This window comes from Salvelinus alpinus, chromosome 11 (genome assembly GCF_045679555.1).
Source record: "Salvelinus alpinus chromosome 11, SLU_Salpinus.1, whole genome shotgun sequence".
In the NCBI taxonomy this organism is placed as follows: domain Eukaryota; kingdom Metazoa; phylum Chordata; class Actinopteri; order Salmoniformes; family Salmonidae; genus Salvelinus; species Salvelinus alpinus.
This window is the reverse complement of record NC_092096.1, coordinates 25,430,212-25,443,218: the sequence shown is the minus strand read 5'-3', so window position 1 is coordinate 25,443,218 and position 13,007 is coordinate 25,430,212. Positions and strand designations below refer to the sequence as shown.

The window sequence follows — 13,007 nt, the reverse complement described above, 5'->3', positions numbered from 1 at the left end:
AATAGTAAAAAACCCTGCAACATCTCTAAACTAATAGTAAAAAACCCTGTAACACCTCTAAACTAATAGTAAAAAACCCTGTAACACCTCTAAACTAATAGTAAAAAACCCTGTAACACCTCTAAACTAATAGTAAAAAACACTGCAACACCTCTAAACTAATAGTAAAAAACCCTGTAACACCTCTAAACTAATAGTAAAAAACACTGCAACACCTCTAAACTAATAGTAAAAAACCCTGTAACACCTCTAAACTAATAGTAAAAAACACTGCAACACCTCTAAACTAATAGTAAAAAACCCTGTAACACCTCTAAACTAATAGTAAAAAACACTGCAACACCTCTAAACTAATAGTAAAAAACCCTGCAACACCTCTAAACTAATAGTAAAAAACACTGCAACACCTCTAAACTAATAGTAAAAAACCCTGTAACACCTCTAAACTAATAGTAAAAAACCCTGTAACACCTCTAAACTAATAGTAAAAAACCCTGTAACACCTCTAAACTAATAGTAAAAAACCCTGTAACACCTCTAAACTAATAGTAAAAAACCCTGTAACACCTCTAAACTAATAGTAAAAAACCCTGTAACACCTCTAAACTAATAGTAAAAAACCCTGCAACACCTCTAAACCAGTCCTCAGTAAAAAACCCTGCAACACCTCTAAACCAGTCCTCAGTAAAAAACCCTGCAACACCTCCAAACCAGTCCTCAGTAAAAAAACATAACATCTCCAAACCAGTCCTCAGTAAAAAACCCTGCAACACCTCCAAACCAGTCCTCAGTAAAAAACCCTGCAACACCTCCAAACCAGTCCTCAGTAAAAAACCCTGCAACACCTCTAAACCAGTCCTCAGTAAAAAACCCTGCAACACCTCTAAACCAGTCCTCAGTAAAAAACCCTGCAACACCTCTAAACCAGTCCTCAGTAAAAAACCCTGCAACACCTCTAAACCAGTCCTCAGTAAAAAACCCTGCAACACCTCTAAACCAGTCCTCAGTAAAAAACCCTGCAACACCTCTAAACCAGTCCTCAGTAAAAAACCCTGCAACACCTCTAAACCAGTCCTCAGTAAAAAACCCTGCAACACCTCCAAACCAGTCCTCAGTAAAAAACCCTGCAACACCTCCAAACCAGTCCTCAGTAAAAAACCCTGCAACACCTCCAAACCAGTCCTCAGTAAAAAACCCTGCAACACCTCCAAACCAGTCCTCAGTAAAAAAACATAACATCTCCAAACCAGTCCTCAGTAAAAATCCCTGCAACACCTCCAAACCAGTCCTCAGTAAAAAACCCTGCAACACCTCCAAACCAGTCCTCAGTAAAAAACCCTGCAACACCTCCAAACCAGTCCTCAGTAAAAAACCCTGCAACACCTCCAAACCAGTCCTCAGTAAAAAAACATAACATCTCCAAACCAGTACATTCAGTACTTAGTTCAGTGGAGCAACAATAACAACAGAAAACAACAGCAATATTGACAGAATCATAAACTTTGATCCAGGGATTAGCTACTGTATGATTATGTTGATATACAGCTGAAATCCAGGCTTCACGGGAGACAAAATACAGGTAAGACTTTCTTTGAGTCACTTCTGGATAATTAATAATAATACTAATAACTCATGGGATTTAAACTGCCTTTCAATAATGAGTTCTATATGATGCACTGGAGGCATACATACATTTATATTCACTCATATGGATCATCAGCCATTATGAATGAATCAAGTGTTATTATGCATTGTACCACCAATGTCCATCCAACACATTCCTAAAAGGAGCTATGAGCTGTCATGGATTTTTTTTGAGCAATGCTTATAAAGTCTATGTTACGGGGTGATATAACTAAGGTGCTATAAATGAATCTACTGTGGATGTTTCATAGACATCGTTACCACAGAATGCAACATGAATAGAAAAACACTTTGTTAAAATGAAACCATCATTAGCATGCTGCTGGAGAAGAGAGGACATCACACAAGTCTCAGTGGCCTAATTAGCACCTTATTAGCCAATTAGTCTGGAAGATATCAATATGTGTATTTTATCAATGAGAAATGGCGGTGGCTGGGGGTTAGGCGGTTCCAACCAAACATTATCTGCTGTGTAAAATCTTCTTCTGTATCATTGTGACATAACACTGTTTGGATTTAACAGCAGAGTATGTTAAATGGTGAGTATGTTTCGCCCACGCACACAACCACACACAACCACACACACACACACAACCACACGCCCACACACAACCACACACAACCACACACACACACATGCACGCACACACACACACAAAGCAACAATGGACTAACAAGACTGGTGGTTGAGCTTTTTAGAGAGCTATACACACATGCACATTCATGCACATTCACAAACACACAAACACACACAAACACTAAATACACACACAATTAATCATCCAAAAACGAAATGAAGCAACAAACACACACTCCCACACACACACCAGGGCTAATTAGGCACACCTGTCATAGAGGCGGGACACAAAGCGTTTGGCATGCAGCGTGGCGCTCTAGGCCATCACCGGGAGACAGATGCTCATTCCCAGCCTGGCGCTGATGTGACGTGTGGAGGTGAGGAAAAACAAAGCTATGCCAAACCATTGTTTATCACACACACACACACACACACACACACACACACACACACACACACACACACACACACACACACACACACACACACACACACACACACACACACACACACACACACACACACACACACACACACACAGACAGCTGTAGGGGAGCCTTCATTTAGGAGACCATAGTCTATAACAGAGTTAAAGCAGCCATTCCCTCTTTACCTTGCAGGCTACTGTCGTGTCTTTGGCATCATTAAATTGAAGACTGTTATTTTATCAAATCAATTCACTGTAATTATTATTACATGATTAAACTAATCATGTAAGTGTAATTAACTAGGAAGTCAGGGCACCAAGGAACATTTTCAGATTACAAAGTTATAATTTTTCCAATATAACTTTTCAGATATTTGAATATCTGAGCAATTAGTCTTCTAATTAATGAATCATTCTTTACCTCACGTTAGTCTCATTCCAAACATCGTAAGTTGTTGGTTATCTGCACAAACCCAGTCTTCACTATAAATCATCCATACATCAATTGTCTTAATCGTTTATTTACTAACTAAATAATCACAGAAATGCATAACAAACAAACAAAGTAGATATGGTTACAAGGACATGATAGGGGATGTGCCCTAGTGGCATAAACCGGTATGGCGGCTTGGTAGACAAAGGGACTGAGAAGGGCGCGAAAGACAAAAGACACTACACAGTTGATAATTATAATAATTGAAATTCTAATCCTTTGCACACGAACACTCACTCATTCGGGAATAATTGCAATCAATATATATATTTACGCTCAGTGTGTCATCATGATCTCTGTTGGAATCGTCCGTCTTTCTGTTGCAAAGTTCATCTGAACTTCTCTTTGCGTCCCTGGAGTCGTCATGGTTAGAATGGATACTTCAGAGTTACATTCAGAAATGTTCTTATAGAATAGATGTTTCGGCGGTTGTCGGTCTTCGCATTCAATGGTACATAATTCCTAGCTGCAGACTAGTAATTAGTATCGAAGATTTGCTCTTATTCTGTCGGTACTGATAGTCTCAGAGTTTAACCACGTGGTATGGTTAAGAATTCAGCAACCATTACAACCTTAACTTGTCCTGAGGTTTTTCTGGTCTCTACTCAAACCTTAGCTCCCTCAGCTGACCGAGGAAGGCATGGTCTAAAGAGGATTTCTCCAGGTGGGAGTTTTATTCGGAACTGTGGAAAAGCTGTCCCATGACGCCAGATCGATGTCTGTGCTCATGGGGGCGGGCCAATGACTTAGTGAAACTTTAAACAGAAATACAATTCTCTCACATTAAAGGTTTAAAATCACATTACACAATTTCACAAATAGTTTAATCTTTACTCATTCATTTTATACAATAATTAGATGCAAGCCTCAGAACGGAGGCTCCTGTATAAACAGAATTATGGTAATGATACAATCATAAAACAAAATGGACCGGTCGTAGCTGGATTCTCCACCGACCGTTTCCACATTCTCCAAAACATGGATATTGTTCAGTTCTCAAGTTCTGTGATGTAGAAGAAGTTCCTTTGTTCTACTGTGAAACTCTCTCTGACTATACTGCCTGGCCATGAGGAGAGTCTCCTCTAGGAATTTACGACCTGATATAACAGAACCTGGGTGTAAGAGGGAGAGAGGGGGAAGGCACTCGCTATACCCAAAGAGGGCCACGTCCTGACACTACACACACACGTGCACCCGCATAGTCACACGCACAAGCACACACACATCATCAACAAAAACATTGTGTGTGTGGTTATGCCAGAATATTGGTTATGGCAGATGGAGGAAGGTGGGAGGTGTATTATTACACACCACACTAAAGCTAATTCCTAACAGCCATTGTTGATTGGCAGTAACATTGCATTATATTGTATTCTACACAAACACACACGTAGACACATCTCTCTTTCATACAACCCCACAGCCATAGTGATCTGATGAACACCAACTCTTCACTCAAGCCTCTCCTTTAAACACACACTCACACTAACCCCACAACCAAAACACACCCTCCACCAGTGGTGGTAAAAATAATCAATTGTCATACTTGAGTAAAAGTAAAGATACCTTAATAGAAAATGACTCAAGTAAAAGTGAAAGTCACCCAGTAAAATACTACTTGAGTAAAAGTCTAAAAATATTTGGTTTTAAACATCCTTAAGTATCAAAAGTAAATGTAATTGATCAAATGTACTTAAGTATCAAAAGTAAAAGTATAAATAATTTCAAATTCCTTATATTAAGTAGTACTTTAAAGTATTTTTACTTAAGTACTTTATACCACTGCCCTCCACCACCCAAAGCCCCCTCTCCTCCCTACATCAGTTTCATGTATGACTACTAATGCCTGGCCTCCAGCACTTTATTGACACTGCGTTCTCTCTCTCTGTTATCCTCCTCTTTGTTTTTCTATCTCTCTTTCCCCCTCTCTTTGTCTTTGTTTGTCTCCCCTTTCCCTCTCTGACTCACTTGTTGATACGCCAACACACCAATCCTGCTGCAGTAGCAGAGTTAGTGGCTCACCTCCGGCCTGCTCCTCTCCTGCCTGGCCTGTATCTTTAAAACAATGAGGACAGTATTGTCAGCTCATTTGTCAGCTCCCAGCGTGTACACACACACACACACAGATACACATGCGCACACACACACACGCACAAGAGAAAGACACAAGTGGAGATGTGAGAGCAGGGGTGCAGGGAAGGAGCGTCAGGTACAGGGACGTTTCAAAGGAAACCGGTATCTGGGGTAAAGGAAAGTATACAATGTACCCAAAAGTGATGAGTGCAACCAAGGTGAGTTTGAATTGGAACAAGCTAAACGGATGTTCTAAATGAATATTCCCTTAAGGAGAACAGAGTGCAGATAGCTCCATTCTCCTTGTTTCATTGTGTGCTCTCATTTCACTAGTCACCTGTAGCTACAGTATATAACCAGCCCCTTTCTTATGCAAACACCAACACTGCCATTAAAGAGATATCTCACACAAACTACAGCATTAGTTAGTATCTTACCCTGAAAGTTATCTATGAGCCATACACTACTTTCAATATAATGTATCTAACTAATGTTGTAATGTGTGCAAACTATCCCTTTAATCAACATAAACATTCAGAAGACCCAGGGGCCTTCCAGACATCCAGAAAGCCTGGGGCCTAGAGTAGTCACCCTGCCCAGGGAGGGCTCCCTCACCGTGGACAGGCAGCTCCTCTGCTCCCTGATGACGGCGCAGCAGCCCAGGAAGCCCGTGACCATGACCAGGGCCCCGGCCAGGATGAGGATGTAGGCGGACACGGCGAAGGTGCTGGAGGCCAGCAGGCTCAGGTAGTCACTCTTGTCTATCAGGGTCCAGATGCCCACGCCCATCACCGCCGCTCCACCAACCTGAGGAGACAGACAGGTTGATGTCATGTGTTCCCATATGTTGTTTTGGCTTTAAATGTTTCATGTCAATTTAATTGAATGAAATTGAATTGAGAAGGAGAGAGGGTAGGAGTGTGGGGAGGGGTGTGAGGGGGAGAGAGAATGAGAAGGAGGGGGGAGAGTGTTGGCGTATCCACAAGTGAGTCAGCGAGGGAAAGGGGAGACAAACAAAGACAAAGAGAGGGGGAAAGAGAGATAGAAAAACAAAGAGGATGACAGAGAGAGAGAACGCAGTGTCAATAAAGTGAGTCAGAGAGGAAGGGGATATACACAAAAACAGTGAGAGAAAGAAAGAGAAAGAGAGAGAAGGGAAGAGAAAAAGAAAGAGAGAAAGAGAGAGAGGAAGAGAGCAGAGTGACAAAAAAGGAGAGAGAGCCAAACAGAGCCAGAGTGGAGTGATTTGTTTCCATAAACAATGGTGGTCACATCAGAGGGGTGACGTGGCGATGCCCTTAATCAGTTTTCCCCATCTCTGTCATCTATGTCACACCCGGACGTGCAGGAAATCCCAGGGAGAGTCGCTCCTATTCAGCCTCCCATCCCTTTCCTCCTCCTCTACACGCCAAGCCAGCCCCTACTCCCAAACAACAAACACTGCTGCTACAGATGTAGGATTTAAATTTGATCACCCTTTTGCAGAACAGGAAATGTCAAACTTGTAGCGTATTTTAGGTTTAAAAAGGCTTCTGGGGCCTCCCGGGTGGCGCAGTGGTCTAGGGCACTGCATCGCAGTGCTAGCTGCGCCACCAGAGTCTCTGGGTTCGCGCCCAGGCTCTGTCGCAACCGGCCGCGACCGGGAGGTCCGTGGGGCGACGCACAATTGGGCTAGCGTCGTCCGGGTTAGGGAGGGTTTGGCCGGTAGGGATATCCTTGTCTCATCGCGCTCCAGCGACTCCTGTGGCGGGCCGGGCGCAGTGCGCGCTAACCAAGGGGGCCAGGTGCACAGTGTTTCCTCCGACACATTGGTGCGGCTGACTTCCGGGTTGGAGGCGCGCTGTGTTAAGAAGCAGTGCGGCTTGGTTGGGTTGTGCTTCGGAGGACGCATGGCTTTCGACCTTCGTCTCTCCCGAGCCCGTACGGGAGTTGTAGCGATGAGACAAGATAGTAATTACTAGCGATTGGATACCATGAAAATTGGGGAGAAAAGGGGATAAAAATTAAAAAATTAAAAAATTAAATTTTTAATTAAATTTTTTTTTAAAAAGGCTTCTGACGTTTGTAATTTCCACTGAAAAATGTATCAACCCCAATTAAATGTCCATTAATTATTATTCACATAATAACTCACATTTCCTGTTGCTGCAGGATTATTGGATTATTTTCCTGCTGTAGCAAACTGGCTCAAATTCAGATCTGACATCTATAGTGCTAAAACACCATGCCAGGGGAAAAAGTGACCGTTTAAAGGAATGGGCAACTCTGGAGTATTAGTATGTAATATCTTTGGGTGCAGAGTTACAATATAGAGAAACAAGCAGGCTGAGGCCGTTGGGGAAAGTGGGAGGTATTACTGTTATGCAATGTGGGGTTTGAAGGGAAGTCGTTAGGTTAGTGTGAAATGTAAAGCGAGAGATATAAAAGAGAACCTGTTTGAATCTGATCCCTTACTCTGTAGACAGAGAACAACTGTTTTCAGGCCCAGCAGAACAAAGCTTTAATAGTTAACTGTATTATTAAACAGTAAACGTACAGCAGCTGCCAGGGACCAGGTTTGATCCACAGCTCCTCGGTCCAACACCGACAGGCCATAAATATTAGAGTACACTGGGCCAAGTCCATTTCTTAGCGCTCCTAAATGTAATCCCCCACTCCATTTCTCTGTCATGTTTTTTCTCTCCCTCTGTGTCTCTTTTTCCTCACTCTGTAACTCTTCCCCTCTCTTTCCTCACCGTAACTCTCTCTTTGATTCTCTCTCTCTCTTGGCTAAGAAAGAGCAACACAAGAAGTCACACAAGAAGTCTAACTAGCTTCCTTTGATGTAAAACCTGTCAAATATCATTCCTCCCTATGCATGCCTTCGCGAACGTTAACCCAATTCACTCTCTCCCTGAGTCCCCTCTTAAATAAATCAACTATGAACCTGTCACTGGAAGAAAAGTATTGTTTCTGTGTACTAGAGGTTTAATATAGCCTGATCCCAGATCTGTTTTGTGCTGTAAAGCCAACTCACTTGGTCTTTCCCAACACAAAAAGATCTTACCGGGTTAGCTTACCGAGCTAGCTTACCAGGCCAGTTTACCAGGCCATCTTACCAGGCTAGATTGCTACTCACCCAGAAGAGAAAGTTGAAGACAAACAGGAGGGCTTGCTAATTTGCTATAGCCTGATCCCAGATCTGTTTGTCATGTATAGCAAACTCCTATGACCAACTCCCATGGTTGTTGGCTAATGCAGCACAAACAGATCCAGGGTAGCTTGCTAGTGCTACTCACCCAGAAGAGGACGTTAAAGACGAAGAGGAGGTATTTGAGGCAGACGGTCATCCAGTCATCCTGGTCGTCTTTGTACATGGCCGACATCTCCCCTCCACAGCTCTGGACAGACAGTGTACAAAACTTAAACTGGCAGTTCTGAATCTGAAGTACTTGACTGTTCTCATAACAGTCAACAGGGTTGAAAAAAGGGTAGAAAACCCCAACCAGCCGTTCTCACAGACTTTCTGTTCTCACAAGATTCTCCAAAGTTTGAAGAATATTCTAAAAACAGGGTACAAAAAATCTAACCAGGAGTTCTGAGTACTTGACAATTCACATAGTATTTCAAATGGCTGAAAAACGGTCTAACAACATAGAAAATGCAAACCGGTAATTCTAATGCAAATTAAAACATAAAATGTGGGGTCATTTTGAGGACAATAACACATCACACAAGGCATGACATCAGTAGAAACAATAACCCAAATCCCAGATTCACTAGCAGTCAGTCAAACTGCTGTTGGTTACTTCCTCCCTTCTGCACGATAACTAGCAACTGTAGCCTTGTAGCACACCAGACAAGGGACATTGATTATCCTCACACTCAGTGAACACCCTGTGAAGACGCGTTGGGTGTTATAACAGAAGCCAGGCCGCCAAAACAAAGGTATTTGTGGAGGCATGCACACACGCACACGCACACGCACACACACACACACACACACCCACACCCACACCCACACACACATACGCACATTCCAATTAAATAGAGGGAGAAAGATGCTGCCTAGCCTCTGAAGGCCTTTGATTGACACATCACCATGACAGTATCACTGGACAGCATCACTGGACAGCTTAATCTAATATGACATGACTATCCACTTCTTCATTTCTCAGACCTGTCAATCATAGGACTGACCAACTAACAAGAGTCAACTATTCCTGTAAGACTGTCTTTATAGTATAGTTATGGCCTTTTAATCAACTAATTTCATTAAGGTTTATGTCCAAAGCATTGCATAGAATGGTTCTAGTCACTGCCACACACTGTGTAAGAGTCAGTACTTCTAGATGCTGCTGACCACACATATCCAATAACAGCAACAGGTAAATAAATAATTCACACAAGTGGACTTGACTAGAAATACATAAATCATTCATTAAGCACACACTTGCAGCACTTTAAATAAAAGGTGATGGTAGTGAGCACTTAAGCCTGCCACATTGATCTGCCAATCAACAGACAGCAACGAATGCCACTGCAAGGCTTTCAAGACTTCTCTCAGTTCTAGCTCAAGCTAATAACACTGTGTGTGTGTGTGTGTGTGTGTGTGTGTGTGTGTGTGTGTGTGTGTGTGTGTGTGTGTGTGTGTGTGTGTGTGTGTGTGTGTGTGTGTGTGTGTGTCCATCCTCCCATAAGAAAATATGGCAAGCTGCTAATTATAGATTAGCCACATTGATGCCTAGGAGAAGTTTAGCTCATGCCATTACAGCCCAACTATAAACATTGCAGTAACACATCTGCAAATATGGCTTTGTCTGTCAGCTGGAATAGAACTAAACCCTAAACTGCATCAAAACTGTTTCGTTTTCTTGGTATCTGTATCTTTAATTGTGCTGGTATGTGTTTATAGGCTACTGTTGCAACACATAAAGCTATTCTATTTTACACTGTTTGTTTTATATATTCTACTCTTTTCTGTATTCATTCTATTCTACTCTTGGGGAAAATACAGTGAATCGAATCTATTACATTTATATTCTACTGTTTGTATTCTATACTCATGCTCTACTCGGCTCTTGTTCTATTCTATTCTAGGGGAGTTCTTTGTGAAGTTGCTGGCTCAAACGTTATTCAGCACAATGGGTGTTTTGTGTGTACTGTTCCTTCAAACCAGTGGCTTTGGGCTATAGGGAGTTCCAGTACACAGGGAATGGGTTGAACTGTCTGAACATGCATTATCAAAGCGCACAAACTGTGAAATGTGACTTGCAGGCTACCGGTATGTCGTTCACTGGTTGAAAACAAACGAGCTGAAAGTTTTGTCCTCGGACTAACAAATCAGTTACTGTGTAACTTTGATGTGACAGACAAGAAACAAAAACAGAACATTCTAGAATATGCTTTGGACAGAATGTTTCACAAGTAGGCTACCTATGCAACCAGCCAGGTCAGCTGGCCAGCGACATGTAGCCTGTAATATTATATCCACGATAACATGGTTCATGCAATCACATTTAGGCTACCCACCCTGTGTGAACATATGTGATGGAAGTATGTTTACGGGCACTTGCGGCAATCTATGTATGACCAGAAGGCAGGCAGGATCCGCGAAATCGATTTCCCCCCGCATAAAAAATCCATGAAGAGATGAGTGCTTGATAAGCTTCATATCAGAGAAGGGATCGCCACCGTCAATATGAAAATCTAAATTGCCATAGATCATCACGTTTGTCTATCTACGTATCGTCCATTTCGCTCGCTGATCAGTGGAATAGGCTGGACGTTGGTTTGCAGACTCACTTTTAACGTTCTTTTAACTTGACTGTCTACATAACCGAATAAGGAAACCGGTGCCTACGCACTAGACAATATTTTCAAAACATAACAAATATGATTTCATTATTCATTTCCCAAAACGTGTTGCTACATTTGGAGGCCATGGATACCGAGAAGGCTTCCCTAACAAAACACCGCAAACTGGATGCACCTGCATTGAGCTGCGTGTAGCAGACAGAGTTCACGAAATTGCTTATATTTTTAGCATGCATCTGAATTTAGGAAAGCAGCCTTAGTTACCTCACTCACCAAATGCACGGCTTGCTTCTGAGGATAAACGGACAAATAGCCGTCTCGTTATTGTAGCATAGGCTATGTGAATCAATCAAGCTTGTTGCTTCCCTAGCGTCCAGTCCGTGGAGAAGAATGAGGGGTCATTATGGGGTGAAAAGGAAATGAATGAAACTACCCGCCCCCATTGGATTGGATAGTATTGAAGCCGCAGTGCAACAGTGACAGTGCATTGGCCTATAGGCCTATACAATGTAACAGGCGGTTATTACATTGTTGTGGTGTGTTTATTCACACAAGTGCAAGTCTAGTAAGTTTGTTACATGTTGTCTTGTTCTGAGTCTTGTTTGTTGATAATATCAATCCAATTAATCAAGTGCACCCTGTAGATGAGGTTTATGGGGTTTAAAAAATACACATTCTGGGAACATATTGTTATTTACCCAAGCATAGTGTTGACTGATGCAAATCATTTCATTTGACACCTCATGCGGTTAGTGCATATTTTAGAGACTGGTTAGGGGTAATTTGAGGTTTAAAAAACACTTCACGTCATCCATTCTGATCAAGTGGTCAACAAGGAGGCGCAGGCGGTTCTATCAACAACAGCTCCCTCTTCATTATGCAAAGTAGTCTGCCTGTTGATGAAGTGGCGGCTCTCCGAACCCCACAGGCTAAAGTTAATTTGGTATTTCAACAGAGAGCAGAACATCATTGATTTGACTGGTGTGGTCAATTATTTTAAGAATGCGAGTTTGGGTCACACAATGAACAGAACGATGACGTGGAAAAACAAATGCGCTACTGGGAGGTAACAGCAGTGTGATTGGAAATAATGGTGTTTTCTGCAGGGGGAGTTCAGGTCGAAGCAAACATCCCCAAGTCAATGAACATTCTTAGGCCTCAGCATGGCTACGGGGTTCTACATGACAATTACATGGCACATGGAAATATGTTGTGGTTTGGGAGAAAGTGCCACATAAGATTATAATTCAGGTGTGTATGTGAGGGAAATGGTTTGGGTGAGAGGCCTCCAGCTGAATAGCTAGGGTAATTGGGAAATAATTAACCAAATGTCATAGTGTCAGATTTGTAAGCCTTTAATCTTTCCCAAATAGGAATTGATTGAAAAACAATAATTGTTTATGACTACAAGCCTATTGATCCTAGACTGGTTCCAGATCTGTCTGTGATGTCATGTAAACAAGGTCATTGTCACGCTGGGGTTGGAATGACAGCACCAACAGATCTGGATTCTGGAACCAGGTTATATTTATCCTCTCTTGCTCAGCTCTACATTTATTTTTTTCAATGTTATGTTCTCCCCAGTTTTTCACACACGTTGTCTTCAGATTGCTTCCTTTCTAACAAACAGGAAGACTGTTGTGTATTCCCCTCTAACCTCATCTCAGTAACCCAATCATCCCCACAGCCCATTGGGAATAGATGGAGTGCCACCCAGAAAGGATGTGTGGATGTTACCTGCTACAGCAACATCAGTCTCCCCAAACTCCATTACAGAAGGGGATATTATTATGGCTCATTCATCCTCCTCCTCTCCCCTGTAACTATTCCCCAGGTCGTTGCTGTAAATGAGAACGTGTTCTCAGTCAACTTACCTGGTAAAATAACGGATCAATAAAAAATACAAATAAATCTATCATGGCTTCTGTGTTTCACTGAGCTAATGGGCAGAATGCACAAACACAGCAGCTGTTTATGAGAGGGAGATCATCACAGCT

General features: G+C 42.2%; 1 protein-coding gene across 3 annotated transcripts in view; it reads right to left on the bottom strand.

Annotated features, from left to right (window-relative positions):
* The window catches only part of tspan11 (tetraspanin 11), a 38,660-nt gene extending 27,229 nt beyond the window's left edge, over positions 1-11,431 (bottom strand). For 2 of the 3 annotated variants that reach the window (XM_071332206.1, XM_071332208.1), the window contains exons 1-3: positions 11,284-11,430; positions 8,493-8,594; positions 5,830-6,021 (exon numbers count right to left, since the gene is read on the bottom strand). In XM_071332206.1, the coding sequence (XP_071188307.1) occupies positions 5,830-6,021; positions 8,493-8,579 (279 nt within the window). In that variant the 5' untranslated portion in view covers positions 8,580-8,594; positions 11,284-11,430. Of the gene's footprint in view, positions 1-5,829; positions 6,022-8,492; positions 8,595-11,274 lie in introns of all 3 variants that reach the window. The other variant, XM_071332207.1, reaches the window with a different exon arrangement.
* Positions 11,432-13,007: the final 1,576 nt, after the last annotated feature.